We start from the raw sequence: 18,321 nt of genomic DNA on the forward strand, positions 1-18,321 counted from the left end.
TTGTGGGCTAACTGGCAGTGGCTGACACAGTGTTAATGTTAGTGAAACATACAGTAATATCTGCGATGACGGGGTTTTTGGTAGATAGTGGAAGGAAGCTTCAAGTTCCGCTTTACATCCAAAAACGGTTCATTCTGCAAGTTTGTGGTCAAAACTTTTACTATGCCAATGCTAACTGCTCTCTGTAGGCCTACTGACATGTCCGCTCCACGCTGGAGGTTTCAGGATTCTTTGTTGGTGTTTTGTCAAAGTTTGTTTCCCTGTTGATATGTGTTTCCCTTCCTCAGGCCCTGATCATACAGAAAGCATTCTGGCAGCTGGAGGTGGCTTTTTGTAATTGTTTTAAATGAGAATGAAGTTTTTTGCTCGCTGTTTTTGTGTTGCTGCGTGCCTCATGTTTCTGCACTCTAGGTGCCTGGTGTTTTTGCCGGAGCGCTCTGAACTACTGGAGGTGACAAAACGTCATCTCTGCTTTTTTTTTTTTTCCATTGTCCAATAGGATGATTTTAGAGGCGGGCCTTTTGTGGTGGTCAGGACAACAAGTTTACAGTTGGTTAACAGTGGAGGAGAAACTGGTGGTAGTGGTTGCTGGATACCCAGAGCTATACGACTTTACAAACCAGTTACCACCATCTCAATAGAAAACAGCAGGTGTGGAAGTAAAAAGTGCAGTGCCTGTACTCCCCGTGATCCACTGTCTTTTTTAGGGTCTCATGTACCCACACAGATCTCTGTTTCTCTGTGCCCAACAAATTATTTGCTGACAGCCTCTCACCCTCAACCAGAGCAAGAGCAAGTACCCTCTGCCTGTCCATGCTAGGAACTAGCTACTACAAACTGTGAAATAAATGAAAATTAAAAATAAACAGTTGATTGATTACACAGGAAGGTTAGGGTAAGGAGGTGATGGGGTAGTTGTCTGGCAACAATAAAAAGGCGCAGCAAGAGTTTTGCTACTAGTGGCATTCAATTTATTTATTTTTTTTAAAGGCTGTGTGGTGCCCCTTGCGTTTTGCAACCTGCAAAATGCTTTCTGTGTGATCAGGGACTTAGAGAGCAAGTAACTCCTGTATTGGTGTTGTACCTAATCAAGCTAGCCTAAGGTACATTTGAATCTCAGCAGTGCACAGACATTGCCCCCTTTAGTAGAGAAATGTGACAACACATCTCTAGTGACAAACTTTGCACATATACAAGTGAGTAAAGTCAAAGTCAGACATTTTAGGAGACAGAAACAGAAGAAAAATACATTTTTGAGTGGAGGGGACTTTAGAGTTTAACCCTGGTATGATGTGTCTAACCTTGTGAAGTCTCCTGTAGAAATTCTGTCAGTGATGATTCACACCAAATCGTATTTCTTTCCATGATATTTACTAAACCCGATTTCTCCACAAACCACAGCTATTTAATTTTAAACACATGCAGTGAAACTGTATCTGTTCAAGTGACACTCAGTTGGCTTTCACACTGATCCACAGCTTTGGTGATGACGGCTCAGTGGCAGTCAGTGTGGTCAGCGTGCTGGTACCTCTCCAGACGGGTGGTGAGTTCAGTCAGGGACTGAAGGAAGTGTGAGGCAGCGGTAGAGGGCTGCTGGCGGAGGCCCCTCCCTCTCCAGCCCAGCTCTCTCTGCTGAATGTAAGCATCCTGAACCTTGCGGAACAGCTCCGACACCATCTGACAAATATGCAAGTTCATAGGTAAACTGACAAAATTCACTTAATGTATGGGTTCACATGTGTAAGTGTGTTTTTAAAAGCCTATAATTATGTTAATTTTATGTTTATATACAGTATCTTCAAACTGATCATTTCTGTATTCAGCGCTGCCCAGAAAATTGTACTCTTATAATTAGAGTACTGCTAGTAAAGACACCCCTAATAAAACACTTGTTTATTTCATTGCCTTGTGCTTATTCATTGTTTTGTTTTTTTGTATTGTGGCAATACATATAGAAGCACAATGCATTCACCAAAGTGAAACAAAAACAGACATTTTCTTGTTATTTTACTTTATTCTATTTTGTATTGATGCAGCCCAGTTGCCAGAGTAAAATGTTGGCATTGTAAGTTTCTGCAAACCACAGCTACCGTATATTTCATTTGTATGCTTCAGATGTAGTTCGGCTTATATGTATATGAGCTGAGTTTCTCATCAGAAGAAGGGTAGGGTTGATAGCATGACACCTCAGCAATACCAGTGTTAGGGGCCATACACATGCCGTGTCTTTTGCGCCCTCAAACTTATTGTTTTTATTGTAGACATGCGGCAGGCCGGTCAAAGGCCAGAGCAATGCCATTGCATTGAGTTCCCGAGTGCCTATTTTTTAGGGTTCAACGACTGCGCCCTGAGATAAACAGAGTTCAACTTTTGGAACATCCTATTGCAGCCAGCAGATAGCTTTCCCTTCATCCATAAACATCAGTCTGTGGTAAATATGAAGAAGAAGTTAATCATTTTAGTATAGAGCTTTACATCTGTCCCACAGACAATGGGCCTACACACAAACAGCGCCAGGAGATCAGCCCTGCACCCAGGATGTTAGGTAAATAGGCTACATTATGGTGCTTATCAAGGTTGCCTATCGACCTCAGACACAACCTGACACTGCGCTTTTGAAAATGGGCACAGAAAAGGCACAACAGTAGCCCCCAGCACCTTACCTTGCATTTTCCTGGCAGTTAAAGACATGGCATTTGTAAGGCCACATAGAGACCAACCAAAACAAGTGTTTTAGAACAAGACTTGTGGGCAGGGCAGGCCCTCGCAATTTGGCCTTGTGCCCTTGCCCCTAAAATGACGAAATTCCAGGCCTCTTTGTGGGCACGTCCAGCTGTGTTTGCTAGCGACCAAACCGGGTATTTTAAGACAAAAAATCATGGACTATCGAATAGAATAATGAATGAAGCCACAGCCGAGATGAAACAATTTGTGGACTCCTGTTTTGAAGCCTGAAGTTTAGCATTTCAGCCCTCACCATCTTGGATGTTTGGAGTCAGATGTGACCTTATATGGATGAGAGGGTGGAACTGTGGAGGGATGGATTTGACTCACAGACTTTGGTGATGCTGGGGTGTCGGTGGCTTAGTGGATAGAGCTGGTGCCCAATGTACAAGGCTGTTGCCGCAGGGGCATGAGGACTGTTTTAGAGCCAGCCTCAAGTGGTCATTTAATAAACTGCAGGTTTTGGCACTTCTGCATTGGCTTCATTTTTCAGCCATGGAGGTTTTCACTTGGTAAAAACATTTATTTTCCTAACCTTAACCAAGTGGTTTTTGTGCCTAAACCTTACCACATGATAAGCACAACATTGTCATAACATAAAATTGATAATTGAAATGCAAAGAAATGCAAAATTCTAACATATTCACTATAAACGAAACTTACAAATGTAATATACTTGGTCTGCAGAAATGTACAATGCCAACATTTATTCCGGGAGACTGGGACACTGTATGAGTTTAATGCCAGTTTTCTTTCACCTTTAAGCGACTCCTGGCAAAAAGCTCCACCACTTCTGTCCTGAACTGGTCGTGGTTCTTATTCAGGAAATTATGAACCTGGAAAAAGAGTATTTTTTCAGCCCAGATGTGTTTGCAGCACAGGCTGCTGTTTGACAGATCTGCTGTTTATAGCAGCATGCTGCACCTGATACCTGATAAGTGACAGCTCCAGCATAGTGATAGACAGTGAAGACTGGCATTGGGTTCTTGGGCTTGGCATAGTAGGGGCTGTTCCCATGGTGGTAGTGGCACTTCTGGAGGAAGGTGTGGTCAGTGGCCTGATGAAAAAACAAAGAGGAGCAATACCAAAATTACACACAGATTTACTTTTCAATATTTTACACTCCCTCAAGGTCTAATGTAAAATGAAATGGAAACATTGTTTTTACACTCCTGAATTCCTGCCTGTCCTCCACACCCACCTCATCAAGGCAACTCAGGTCACCTGTTTCTGATGCCAGTATAAATACTCCAGCCTCACAGACTCTACTTGCCAGATTGTTCTTTATCATTCTCATGCAAGACTTTCCAGAGATTCCTTCTGGACTGCTTCCCTGTTGTCGACCTTGCCTGCCTCTGACTCTCCTGCTTCGCCTGCTCCCTGGTAAACAACTCAGCCTTCTGTCCTCGACCAAGAGCTCTGCTTTTGCCTTCCTGGTTTCTGTTTGCCTGTTCCACGTGGCTGCCTGAAAGAACATCTAGTCAGCTCTTCGTCGTTAGTTTACTTGTTCTGCTTGCTGTGTTGTCCTGAGCTGTGGAGTGACTCGCTGTGTGGCTGCATAAACCGCCTTTGTGTGCGCACCATGGAGTCTTCATGTTAGTTTACCTGCTTGTGTTTTTCAGAACTGTGGAGTGATTTGCCATGTGGCGGCATACACAGCCTTTGCATGGTTTGCATGTGAGATTGCTCTCCTTCATTACTGGTGCCTCGACTCCTCTGCTTGCCTGACAATGTCTCCTGTCTGCTTCCTCATGATACCGCTACACACAGTTGAACTGTTTGGTGCATGTGTGCATCCAGCAGACGCCAGAGATTCTCCTGCTCCCTACTTCGGCATGGCTTGCCAAAGCTTTTGAAATAAATCTTTGCCTCGGGAGGCCTCAAGCTGATTAGTTGAACTTTGTCACTGTTTCACTTGCTTCCTTATTCTTTGTGTTGTGAAGTGGTTTATTAAAGACTATTACAAAACACAGACACATAGACTATGGACTATGTGGTTTGAACCCAATAACAGCACCACAGGTGCTAAAACACGCACAACCCGTGACAGTTTCAGGGTGTGTGTCTGTACCTGCGGGAGGCAGGTCTGATCGTCCAGTATGCGGAGAATGCCGTGTGGTCTGGAGGAGATCAGCTCCAGACAGGAGTGGAAGTTCTTGATTGGCATCGGATACCACTGGATCTGCTCTGCACTATACTCCTCCTGCACACACACACACACAGGCTACACTCAGTTTGTGAAGTGTGTGAAGGCATTTATTGAAGATGGTATTGAAAATATAAGTTGTTCTTAGTAATGGCTTATAACCAATATATAGGGAACTAACCATCATCTACTGATAATGCCATTAGTCTCTGCTTATAAACCGTTTATAAAGGGTGACTTATTAAAAAGTGGTGTGTTGAGGGTCAGTTGATCTTAATCGATCTACAGACCACTGACCTGCTCCTGGGAGATCACTGCCTTGGTGACAAAGTGCTGCAGCTGCTCATTGGCAAAGTTGATACACAGCTGCTCAAAGCTGTTCACTCCCAGGTCCTGCAGAGGAACACGAAAACACTGTGATGTCACATCCATCACCACAAACAAATGCTCAGTTACTTTTCAGTTTCCAGATCTCAGTCCAGGCATAATACAAACCTCAAACCCGTAAATGTCGACTATGCCCACTGTGCTGTCCATCTCTGTGGGGCTCAGCCAGTCATTGATCTGCTCTAACAACCAGTCAAACAGCACTGAGTATAAGGCTTTGGCAATGGCATCTCTGCAAGAAAGAATGAGGAGAGATGCCAAACACTGTCCATGTTCTACATTCACATACAGTAAAATCAAATTCTAATTAACTCATGATACTATTGTAATTGAACATTCATGAGCCAAATGATCTATTCCGCAAACACAGTGATAGTCACTTACTTGTGCAGCAACAGCTTTGGTTCATTTAGTTTGTTTTATGTAGTTGACATTTGACATTTGCCACTTATCTGGGCAACCAAGCATGGATGGATGGATGGATGGATGGATGGATGGATGGATGGATTTCTCCAAATGATTACTTTAAATTGTGGTTTGACAGACTTGTCTGCTATTTGTGCTTACCTCCAGTCTACATCAACATTTGAGGACATTTTCTTACCTGTATTCTATGGCACTTTCCACAGACAGAGGGCAGTATATCCTGTCATAGGTTGTCTCCTGTGAATAAAAAAAGCTAATCAATGTGCACATGTGCAGAAACATGGGTGAAAGGAAAGGCATGACTGGTGCATGGGTCTACTGACCGTGACTCTGTGAGTGATGACAGTCTGCAGGGCCTCAGAGGAAATCTGCAACAAGGAGCCAACCCTCCTGACCTCAGCCTCGCTGAAGATTCGAGCCACCTCAAATGACTCGCTCTGAAGCAAAAGCACCAACTGATGTGTGAAAACAACGTCTAATATCTCACTAACTCACACACACACACACACACACACACAAACACACCTCATAGGAGCTGAAGCAGACATTGCCGAGCTGCAGGATAGAGGAGAGGATGGCCCAGATGGTGGAGATCTGGTCAGCATGCAGACCAATGGTCTCAAAGCACTGAACCAAAAGCTGGAAGTCCTGCTTGTCCTGCTTCCCCTTCAATTCACAGGCACCACCCTGGAGGAGGACAGATGTGTGATGTATAATGGCTGAAGAGGAAAGGGAAACTACAAAAATCAGGGATGAAGAATGGTTCTGTGTTTATTGATGTACTTGGTTAAGGTAGTAATAGGTCTCGGCTCCTTGCAGGTAGAGCTCCTGTTTGTCCCAGTCGTTCATACCTGCCAGCAGCTCATAGAACACATGGTAGTTCCTCTCCTCATTGGCCTACAAGGGAAATGAAACAAGAACTAGACAGTGACATCAACTGAGTTCATTACATGTCAACCCAATCGCCAGAAAACTGTTGGCATTGGAAGTTTTTGCATGGATATGTTACATTTGTAAGCCACTATGTGGCGGATATGTTAAAACGTATGTTTTTTTATGTTGCAACAACGCTGTGGTTAACGTGTGGTTAGGTTTAGGCACAAAAACCACTTGGTTATGGTGAAGAAAAGATTATGTTTTGGCTTAAAATACCCAATTTTGGGGCACAATTCCCACTGGAAACACAGTGATGTCTTGGTAGAAACAACTGTTTTTCATGGCACTATTTCTAGTGGAAACACAGCAATGGGTCACTAAAAAAACAGCCACGTTTGGTGCCTGAAAAGCGGTTGGAAACACTGCAATGACTCGGCGTCCCGTCTAGGTGTTGCCATCCATCATTTCCTCCACCTCCCATTACATGACTTTAGAAATGCTGATTTGATATGTGTGAAACATACAAATGTAACATATCCTTGATTTGCAGAAACATCCAATGGCAACATTTGCCTCTGGCGATAAACCACAGTGCCAGAAACATCAACATAATGAAACACATACAAATCTGAGGCTGTATTGGCTGTATTGTCCACTCAGTTACACTCCACACTGGTAGGAAGGAATGTAGAAATTAAGATCAAAGGTAATCAAGACACAAGATTAACTGATTGTTGATTTGAACTAAAAGCAAACAACAACGTGCTGTCATGCTCACAAAGTCAATGTTAAAATATTTAGCAGCTAATGTTTACCAGTTTAGTAAGTTACCTTGGTAAATTGGCATGTTAACATTTTCTAATAGCAACTGCAGCTGAGGCAGATGGGAAAGTCTTTAGTTTTTCAGGTATTTGGTCATAACCCAATCTATTGGACAAATTACATTTTTGACCTAATGATGGTGCTAGAGGAAAAGTTAGGGGATCATTAAAGTTAGTACAATTCATCCTGTAGGGATCATGAACCTCTGGACCAAGTATTTAATGGCAATCCATCCAAGATTTGTCATGACATTTCACCCGGAACCCAAAAACTGCTAGCTAAAGGGAAAGTCATAAAGATTCATCCTCTGTGAACCATGAATGTCTTTACCAAATGATGTGGCAGTCCTTTCAGTAGATGTTGTGATATTTCATTAGGTAATTTAAAACTCTGACCTGTTGGTGGTGCTTGGTGAAAAGCCAGGGGATCACCAAGTTCACTAGTATTCAGTCTCTGGGGAGCATGAATACATGAACCTCTGTTCCAAATTTCAAGGCTATCACTCAAATGGTTGTCAAGTTAGTCAACCTCATGATGTAGAGATATTTTGCTCAATGACTGAAAACTTTGACCTGCTGATAGTCCTAAAGGAAAAGTCAAGAGATCACCAAAGTTATTGTATTTCCAACTCTGGGGATCACGATTATCCATATAAAATTTTAAAATGATCGATGTGACATTTACCAAGATTCAATTTTGGACCAAATTGTTGGACAGACCAACCAACCAACCGACCAGCATTTTTATCCCTCAAGCTGTGCTAACATGGCTAAAAACTGAGGATTGACAAGCTATAGGTATCTTCTATCAAGCTAGGAAAGCTGAGCCTCTAATTCATTTTCCAAGAAGCAAAAGCACTCAACCAGAAAAGGAACTTGAGACTTTTTCCTACAAGTAAACACAAGCAAGCCAAATGTGATATATCAGACAAATAGCTGATCACTCAATCATTTACACAGTGACAAATTGTCCAGCACTATTCATGCTGTCGGTGCCAAAGCCAATGTGATGTATTGCTTTTATGTGTCTTATAATCTATTTGAACCTCATTAAAGTAGCTTCTCCATCAAATGTAACATCATGGTGTCCTCCATGATGTCTATTTGAGCACACAGCACACCTCACTCAATGTCCTCACCTGAAAGACAACCCTGGATTTCTCAAGGAGATATTTGGACAGCGAGGTCCCTACAACAACCCCACTGTCAACCAAGAGGAAAGACAGTCGAAAAATAAAACAGCTGCAACAAGTCCTTTCAGGGGGCGTAACAAAGGAATATATGTTAAAACAACAAAAGATACTTCCAGATATTTGGACTCACTGGAGAATGTGGATATGGAGGTACTTGCCAAAGCGGCTGGAGTTGTTGTTGAGAATGGTCTTGGCATTCCCAAAACTCTCCAGGATGGGAAAGACCTCCATGGGCTGGAAGAGGAAGACATAAACGGGGTTTAGGACTGACAGGTACATCCACCAACAAGTTGCAGTGTTGCTAACTAATAACACTTTACACTAATTAAGGTTTTCTTTTAATTACCTGTCGCAGGTTGTCGTTTCTGCCCTGATACATAGAGCTGAGGTAGTGGACTATCAGCTTAGTAGCTTCAGTCTTTCCTGAACCACTCTGGCCACTACACAAGAAATAAAAATCACCCGAAAAATTGGAAACTGAGCAACAAAAGTCCTTGTCTCGATGTGAAACAGGGAAGCTGCTGCCCATGGTTGGCACCTTAACCTTTAGGCCACCAGGGCATCCAATGGCTAAACGAGATTATAGATGATGGAAAAGAGCAGGTATTTTGCTTAAAACCTGATTCAGCAAAGACAAAATGCAGAAAAACTGCATCGAAATAGACTATATATGATAGAATCGTTGTTCTTGTCAGTACCTTATGATGATGCACTGCTCCTGTGTGGAGGCTTGAGACTGACTGAAAGCGACATCGGCTATGGCATACATATGGCTAAAGCAGAGAACAACAGAAAGTCAAACATTAGCAATAAAAAACATGAAAAAATTTCAGGTGGACAGATGTACTGAAGGGACTAAAACCTTTGGTGAGACACGCTGACAGTTGTAATTAAAAGTGTAATGAGAGAAGGCAGAATAATGGACGGCAGTGTGAGAATTGTTTGCTCACGGTGGGTTTCTCTGCTGCTCTTTGCCCTGGTATTTCTGTCTCAGCTCCTCTGTGTAGATGTTAAGGGGCTTGAAGGGGTTAATGGACAGCAGCATGTTTCCAATGTAAGTCTAGGAATAAAGAAAATGTCTGCAGGCATTCAGAGAATACGCACAACAGGTACAACAAGGTGTCTGCAATATTGATATCTGATAAGTTGTGGTAATGACCTATTTGTCTGTGATTTGATATGTTATTGTTGTTTTTCATTTACCAAGATGATTGCTGAGATTTAACTATCATGTATTCATTTGTGGTCCTCCTTGATAAATTTGTTCAGTATTATTTTTTTCTCTCACTTTATTACCCCCGCCAAGGAGGTTATGTTTTCGCCAGCGTTGGTCTGTTTGTCTGTTTGTCTGCAAAATAACTCAAAAAGTTCTAAACAGATTTTGATGAAATTTTCAGGAAAGGTTGATAACGGGACAAGGAACAGATGATAAAATTTTGGTGGTGATCGGTTGAAGTGAAGTGGATAAAATAATAAAATGGCGGGAAATCCGAGCTGCTTGGCGGAGGTCTACGTTCTCCGAGTGCTCTAGTTCTGCCTTGTTTCAGGTTTTATTTAAGTTGTTTCCAAATCCTCTTTTATCCTAATCCTAGAACATTTTACCTGCTTCAAAATGCGTAATGAAATAATAATAGTAATGAAACTTACATAAATACAGTCACGTTGGAACCTCTTCTTCAGATTCAGAAGCACAGAGCTCTCACACACCTCTCTATGAACATTAGACAAACAGGTTGAAATAAGAGCATATTTGTACTGGACTCAAGGTACTGTGTGTGCGTGCATGTGTGGGTAGGTGGATATGACTTTGGCTACCTTCAGGGACACATTTCAGACCTAAGACCAGTTATTTGCAAATGGCTTGTCCAACTGAGGACAAAAGCTGTATCCTGAATTTTAAAAAAGCTGATTTTGGGGCCAGTTGTTAAGGTTAAATTAGGGCAAAGTTAGGGTTAGACAAGTGAGGTTAGGGTTAGGGGTTACTCTCCAGGAAATGAATGTAAGTCTAGGGTAGTTTCCCCAAAAGTAACCTAAGTAACATGTGTGAACTCACTCCAGTTGGGACAGATCCTCCACCTCATCCACCTCCACAGTTCTTTTGCTGCCAGGCATCACCATCTGAAAAAGGCAGAGACATGAGGAGCTATGAGGACATAAGTCAACATTAGAGCCCTCCACCCTGCATTCAAAACATCGTTTCAGTCAAGACCATTAACTTTAGACAGCTTTGCCCTTACCTGCTCTCCACAGCCATCTTCTAGTCTCGCTAACATTGAATTAAATGCGTTCTTCGAAAAGTCAATGAACCTTCTCCAGAGCCCTTTCTAGTTTAAGATGTGTTTTGTTTCTGCACTTCCCTGCTGCTAATGGTTCACTACACTCATAAACTTTGCACAGCAGGTAACCAATCCACTTGCAGCGGTGGAGCAGTGTGATAGCTGATATACTGCAATCTCATAGCAGCGTGCTGCAGTGTGTTGTATGCTCTATTGTATCTACATAGACCAGGAAATAAATAAACCAGTAAGTCTTTTATTTCCTATTGTCTTGTGTGCACACAGGCTATAAGTGAGGAAGTAGAACTGATATACTGATATTCCAACCCTTTGACATTAGACAGTGGTAGTTAAACTTTTCTGGATTGGAAGTTATGTTTGTCTCTTTGGTTTAAAGGAAAATGCTGCTTGACAAAGTAAAGGGAGAAGTTAGTAACATGGCAAACACTGAAACTCACCAGTGCTAGAATGTTGTAATAACATAGAGAATGGCCAATGTGCAAGGCAGTCTTTTGCTGCTGACTGCAGAGCCAAAGCATAGGGGCATGTGTCAGTCTGTTAGTCAGTCAGATGAACATTCTGTCACTTTGTTCCAGACTGGACAGGCACTGGATATTTTGCCATGAAATGTGGTATGAATACTAATGAAGATGACATTTGAGTCTAGTACCACCATCAGGTCAATATTAAGACCTCCTAACCTGATGTGCAGGTTCAATAAAGGGCAGGCACTTTCAAAAAATACTTGGCAGGTGATTGGATAAACCAGCTGTCCTTCCTCACAAAATGAATGTTGTTCAGAGACAAACAGATTACTTGAAGCCTGACAAGATTTTCGCATGATGGTGCGATATTGTGAGAATCCAGAAAAGATCTCGCTTTGACAAGCACTGTGGTTGACTTTCAGACTTTTACACAAGATGTTTCAATTGCCACTGGCTCTGTTTTTGCTCCCCCTGTTCACTGCCTGCTTTGGAGACAAGATCCTGGAGCTATATTTGGGAGCTGATGCTAACTGTGAGTTCCAGGTACTCACAAGGGTCGACGGCAGTGATGTCTATTATGATTGGTAAAGCAGATGTTACTGTCACATCACAACAAGGTAGAACACAACAGACACATCTACAGTAACCACCATTTTACTACTGCATCTGTATCAGTTAGCACAACTAATATTTTCAGTGGTCTGCACACCCATAGTGCACAACACAGGACTTTGGGGGCAAATGCACACTGTGGTTGATTGGTTTCATTGCAACTTTATCAATTGGTTCATCAAGATGCATTGTGATTCAATCACTCAAACCACTTGCTGAGGTCGTCTGGGACGCTTTGACCATGCTAATGCGTCCTGATGCATCCCCAACAAGAACTATATCATCACTGCAGGCCTTGGTGGTTGTTTTGGTGACAGCGCGCCAATGTTCAATAACTTGCACATTTAACATCAAGTTGAACATGACTAGCTAGCAGCTAGCGAGAGCGTGAATGAAAGAACTGTGTGCAGGGCCCTTTGACCTCCTATTGTAACTAATGTAGGCAGTAACAAAATATGAACACAAAAGATCAGTTGGAGATGCACAATAGACCCAGGTGTGCATGGTGATGTGTCTTGACTGTCCTCTTGTGTTCACCAGGTGTAAACGTTCCTACCCGGGTACAGATTACGTCTACACAGTCATTACTCTGGCTGTTTGTGTTGAAAAAAATATGGACTGCACAATTAATCCAGTGGCAACAAATGGGGTTTTGTAAAGATAGGCTAAAATTTGCTTTGCATTTAATCTGAATGTGAATCTGAATGTGCCTAAAGCCTGGTATACACTGTGCAATTTTGGGCAGGACAGGACAGGACTTTCTCTCAATGCAGCATTAATACCTGTGTGCAGACCAGACGACTCTCCAGCATCTCCTGGGTGGGGTCATCTGATTCCCAGGGGCCCCTCCCATTGTGGGCAGGAATGGTCCTGGCCTGGCCCTCATCATCATAGACTGTCCACTTGGTTAGCTTCTCCACTGTCTGGTGGGGCAGCAGGTTCTCAGCACGCAGCCAGTCCTGATCCCACACACAGCAAAGACAGATGATTGACCTTAAAAAGAATCATTGGATCACACTGATTCAGCTAAATTCAACAAATCTTTTTCACACTCCCTCTATTGGCATTTCTTTAAGCTTTGTATAAGTGACAGAATGCAGTTTCTTTGTCGTCATTCCATACCAGTATTTTTAATGAAGCATCATCCTCTAAAAATGTATCACCTACCTGAGGGTCTCCACTCATCCTTGGGTTCCCAGCCCAGTGCACGTCTGGTTGGGTGATGGCATACATTCCCCCCTCACCCATCAACTGGGCTACTTCCCTGTCTGCCTCTTCTTCATACAGGGACCGGACACCAGGCATCACAGCATTTGCCTCCCCATTTGGAAAGGGCTGAGTGGCGGACCTGGGAATCCCAGCTGCAGCCTCGCTTTCTGAATCTGGTCCCTTGGCCCGAGTCGGCCCTGACAAGGACATCTTGGTCAGGTTGATCTGAGAGGGGTTCAGTTTCCCTCTTGCAGCCAGTAGCACACTGACTCCATCTTGATTGTTGTGGGCAGGTCTCCTGTTTCTATCCTCGGTGCTGGATGGTCCCTCTGGTGTACCACTGGAGCCAGGGCTCCTCTCTGCCACATCTGCACCTGACTGTAACCCTCCAGGCAAGGACTTCTTGATGGACTTCAGGAGGCTGAGATCTGGTTTTACAGGGAGCACAAGCCTGGCACCTGGTTTTGGGGGTTTGGGCTGTGATGTAGTGGGTTCTCCTGATGGTCCAGTGGTACTTGATGGAGTAGAAGATCCAGGAGCTGCTTGGGGCACCTCTGCTGTCTTTGCCCTTCCCAGTTTGTTCATCCTGGGGAGTACCACAGCATATTTGGCCTCTACCTCTTTCTCTCCAACTGGGGCTGCTTCCTCCCCTCCCTCCTCTGCCTTTTCCTGAAGACTGGTATTCTCTTTCTCCATTTTGTCCACAGAGGACCTTCTATTTTTACCGGCCAAGCTGGTTTTACTGGCAACTCTCATGGCCATCCTGTGTTTGAGGATATTGCCCTTAGATTTTCTGGGGCCTTGCTTCTGTTTTATTGATCGAAGGGAAAGCCAGTGGGAGATCCCGATGGCTTTAGTCCAAGCAGAAAGCTTCTTTCTCATATTCAACCCCCGTGGCACATTTTTCTGAATCCAACCGGACACTCGACGAAGAGTGGTCATACCTTTTCTTCGCACTATCAAACATTCCTTGGGTTTGCTGGACGCTCCATCAGCGGCTTCACTCTCTGATGTTTCCTCATCAGGCTTCGTTAGCATCTTATTTGCTTTGTTTCGGAGAGATGCCATCTTGACTTTCCCCAAGAGCAATCCCTGTGGCCGCCCTTTGACGGTACTTCCAGCGTCCTGCTGCTCCTCAGGCTCCATAATGGCTTTGAGATCCTTACCTTTGGCTTTGAGAAGCATTATTCGGTTTTGGCCTTTGATGGCTTTGGTCAGTATTGGTTCAGCCTTCTCCTCCTCTACCTCATCTGGATCTGCCTCTACAGGAGCATCTTTCTCATTTATATTTTCATCTTCTTTGTTGGTGGGAGGATCTTTTGTTGGTTGAGTCTCCTCTGTTGTAGAACTTGGTTTGTCCTCTTTTTGTTGTTTCTTTTTGTTCTTTTTTTCTTCCTTGGCTTTTTGTTTGGCTTCCTTTTCTAACCTCTGCTTCTCTGCTTTGGCTCTCTGTTTCTCAGCCTTCTCTGCCTGCTTATCTGCTTTTGTTTTTTTAAACATCTTGTATTTTGGTGCTTGTGCAGGCTTCGAGGGACGGGGAGTTTGTCTGCGTCGTCTGCAGGCTGTATCAGCTGGTGGCTTTTCAGATGTGTCCTGGGTTATCGCCCTGTCTTCAACCACATCACTGATGACCGCCTCAAATACTTCAACTTCCTTGTTGTTTTCCTCTTCTTCTTCACTGGAAGTGGCCGGTTCACTTCTGGATTTGACTTCCTCTGAAAGCTCTCTGTCCGATCCCTCGCTTGCTGTCTGTCCTGTATCTCTTTGAGTATCCGATGCCTCCTCAGCCTCCTCCTCACTGCTCTCCTCACTCCCATGTGTCTCAGATGGCTCTGTTTTACTGCCCTGCTCCTCCTCTTTCTCATCGTTACTAGTTTCCTCTTCCGTCACCTCCTCTGAGCTTCCTGCATCGCTCTCTGATTCCTCCTCCTCACTCTCTGTCACTTTGTCACTTCTCTTGTTCTCAGGCTTGGTGGGGAGGTTGTTGTTGATCCTCCCTTGTATGGTTGGGGCTGCTTTTAGTGGAGGTTTAAGTTTAGTTGTCTTGTTTATTCCTGTCTTACTATCTTTGTTATGTTGAAGCTTTTCACGATTTACAGTTGTTCCGTTTCCTAGCGTGCTTCCCGCTTGTTTCTGTGGTTCTGGACTTCTCTTTTTACTTGGATCTGCTTTATTCCTTCCACTGCTCTTCACCTTATCTGTCTTTCTGTACTCAGGAGTTGGTGAATTCCCTCTAACTTTTTGTTTTCCATTAGGCACTTTAGAGGGAGACTGAGGTGGTCTGGAAACATTCTGTCTCACTTTTTTCTGTTGATTTCCTGCCCTCTGCTTTGTGGCATTTATTCTACCTTGGGACTTGACTGGTGACATGGCTAACAATTCTTCAGGGTTGAAATTACCTAGAGAACAGAACAACTCTTTAACATAAACAAATAAAGTTAATAAAAATAAAAATAAATGTTTATACAAATATAAATAAATAAATAAATAAATAAGTATCAACAACACACTTTGACAGATAAGTTAGCCACTCAATTAAATGAACAATCTCGAGCTGTAAGTTGAGTAACATGTCTGTCAAACGCAGTGTAACCAGGTCCTTGGCTCAATCCATCAGCATCTATACCAGGTTTCACACTTTAAGTCCCTGATCCTTGTTCTGAGGCTAAAGACACTCAGGTCAGACCTCGTTTAGCCACAACTAAGCTGATGTGCTATCTAACAGTCATTGCAAGGTTAAGTTTAAGGGCTGCTGTGCATCACCATCAAAACAAACTTGAAAATGAATCAATAAGACAAGGCAAAAGCACAGCAAAAGGGACTCTTTTCCATGCTGGATGAAAATGACTCCACTTCCTTTTTGTAACAGCAAACTGCTATTATCTGCAGGTTAAATCTAAATGGCAGTGAAAGGCTATCTTTAGATCCGCCTAAATGTAGTTGTATAGCCTGCGCACCCTGGGGGGAAAGCAGTGAGAGCTCATTTCAGTGTAATATAGCTTACCAGGCTTCTCAGGTGAAACCCAGGCATGGCTGGGGGGCTGCAAAGTGCTCCGGTTTGTCCTCGAGAGCTGGTGTCACAGATACAAACACGCACCCATGCTCGGGAGGAGAGCTGAGGGGAAGTTACACACCAGTATCCCACCCACTAACATTATTCAGGAAGGCACACAGCCAAATATGCAATACACACCCACCAAAAGTTTGTGTGTGGTTTATGCTTGCACACAATGCCCCCGTCAACAAAGGTGAGCTGGCGTGCACCGATGCGCGCACACGCAAACACAAGGTGCCTTTTGAATAATACAGCTCTGCCTGGCAGGTCATACAGCTCTGCTGCCGTTCATATGGCCAGCTGGTGAATGCTTGGGAGGAAAGGTGAGAGGTGCTGCTCGGAGTGATCAACAATGGGTGCTGATGGATGAGAGAGGGAGAGAAAGATGGAGGGGAGAGAACATGGGTTCATTACCTGGCTTTTTCCTCTGGGACAGGGAGATTCCATCAGTGTGTGCTGGAATGCTGGACAGGCCATTTGTAAATGATCAATATACAGTATGTATATATGCAGGTCATATTTAGAAAGGGACATATTTTCATGTATTGGCTCTGTGTTCCAGCAAATAGCAATTACAAATTGGCTGTAAGGTGAAAATTCTGACTTTTACTGTCATTTGATTTTCATTTTTTTAATATATTTCTTCATTGAAGGCAACTCCAAAAAATATTTAAATTGTAACATTTTACATTTTAATATTGCCCACTACACCTTCACCCACTCCTCTATCAGCTCTTATCCCTAACCCCGGTCAGTAATTTACAGTACTACAAGTACTGCAGGAATATAGTTTGATCCAACATGATGAAGCTGAACAGAACTAACACAGTAAGAGTAGGAAGACACACAAATGTCGGTATAATAATTCCAGATGGGGCATCTCTGAAAAAGAAATCATGGGTTGCCAGTGGAAACAGAACATAGCTGAGGATCTTCTTAATCCAAATTTAAATTCTTCAGGTTTCAGGAATAAAAAATGCTTTTATAGTCAGGAATTAGATAAAAGAGAGCTGAAGATTTGAAAAGGTCTTCCCCCAGTGCCGCTCCCATGTAACCTAATCCCCCTAAAGAAAATGTGGTGAATGGCAATGGAGGTGAACTAAATGTAAAATTTCTAACTTGACAGTATCCAAACAGAATGAATTACAGAAGTGAAAAGAGTTATTAATATGGGTAAAGCTGTCAAATATACCACTTATAAACAGATAGCTGAGTGTAGAAAAGCCCTGTCTCCATAACGGGGAAGACCCCCTTGTCTTTAAATTAAATTTGTTAAATATTTTGTTGGCATGTATGATGTTGGTCTGCAAACCAAAGGTTAGAGGTATGATGCAGAATTCAGCCTCTAGATGGTACCAACTCTTCTGTGGTTCACTGAACCATAGTGCTGTTTTATGGGGATTGTCTTCCCAGTAGAAACATAATAGATTTCGTTTAAAAAAAAAGAAAAAGAAAAGTCCACATAGTCCCTTTTCCTCAGCAACAGTCTCACTAAATCATGGTATTAAACTGCCTCAAATAAATGTTAAAACGATGCATTTGAAAATGATTAGTGGAAGTTAAATGTGTTGCTCCTATATATGGATATTATATATTTTGGCAAGATTTTAATGGGTTGTATACTGCAACCTTGACAGGGTCAGGTTTTTTCCAACCCACTTCACATCAGCAGTGTAGGACTCACGCTTCATTTTATATCCTATAGTCCCCAACTTTTAGAGGACCAAATGTGTTTGGATGCCTCTCAAGGGTGGACATGTAAGTTAGCATCTATGTGGTAAGATGTCTGGTTAGGGTAAATCTGGTTGAAGACTTTATAGACCTCTAGGTTACATATAACCATAACTGCTGACTGAATAGTTCTATTCAACGTACAGGTCTAAAAACTCTCGTCAACCAGATTTTGTGAGGTTTTGAGTCAGGCTGCAAGATAATATCAGTACGTCATCGGTATCGGCCGATATCAGCTTTAAGATGAAGTATTAGAATCGGCCAACATGCTTTTCCTTATTTTGCCCAATGAATGAATATTACAGACTTTGAAAAGCATTCTCCATCATCCAAGAGTGAATATACTGGTACTGTATCGGTTATGGGCCAAATAAGTTGTT

General features: G+C 42.9%; 2 protein-coding genes across 2 annotated transcripts in view; both read right to left on the reverse strand.

Moving 5' to 3' along the window:
- The window catches only part of myo15b (myosin XVB), a 70,002-nt gene extending 59,156 nt beyond the window's left edge, over positions 1-10,846 (reverse strand). The window contains exons 1-18 of the mRNA XM_050060834.1: positions 10,811-10,846; positions 10,627-10,691; positions 10,221-10,284; positions 9,524-9,633; positions 9,272-9,346; positions 8,920-9,013; positions 8,704-8,807; positions 8,520-8,583; positions 6,467-6,580; positions 6,209-6,370; positions 6,007-6,120; positions 5,862-5,920; positions 5,366-5,489; positions 5,168-5,263; positions 4,796-4,927; positions 3,656-3,781; positions 3,483-3,560; positions 1,529-1,677 (exon numbers count right to left, since the gene is read on the reverse strand). Coding sequence (XP_049916791.1) covers positions 1,529-1,677; positions 3,483-3,560; positions 3,656-3,781; positions 4,796-4,927; positions 5,168-5,263; positions 5,366-5,489; positions 5,862-5,920; positions 6,007-6,120; positions 6,209-6,370; positions 6,467-6,580; positions 8,520-8,583; positions 8,704-8,807; positions 8,920-9,013; positions 9,272-9,346; positions 9,524-9,633; positions 10,221-10,284; positions 10,627-10,691; positions 10,811-10,846 — 1,766 coding nt within the window. The remainder of the gene's footprint in view (positions 1-1,528; positions 1,678-3,482; positions 3,561-3,655; positions 3,782-4,795; positions 4,928-5,167; positions 5,264-5,365; positions 5,490-5,861; positions 5,921-6,006; positions 6,121-6,208; positions 6,371-6,466; positions 6,581-8,519; positions 8,584-8,703; positions 8,808-8,919; positions 9,014-9,271; positions 9,347-9,523; positions 9,634-10,220; positions 10,285-10,626; positions 10,692-10,810) is intronic.
- A 1,864-nt stretch (positions 10,847-12,710) lies between these two features.
- On the reverse strand, positions 12,711-15,525 carry LOC126400274 (DNA ligase 1). Its single transcript, XM_050060835.1, has 2 exons — positions 13,114-15,525; positions 12,711-12,905 (listed from the first exon to the last, which is right to left on the reverse strand). The coding sequence occupies exons 1-2, from the start codon at positions 15,523-15,525 to the stop codon at positions 12,711-12,713; spliced, it is 2,607 nt and encodes an 868-aa protein (XP_049916792.1).
- Positions 15,526-18,321: the final 2,796 nt, after the last annotated feature.

This window comes from Epinephelus moara, chromosome 13 (genome assembly GCF_006386435.1).
Source record: "Epinephelus moara isolate mb chromosome 13, YSFRI_EMoa_1.0, whole genome shotgun sequence".
NCBI lineage: Eukaryota > Metazoa > Chordata > Actinopteri > Perciformes > Serranidae > Epinephelus > Epinephelus moara.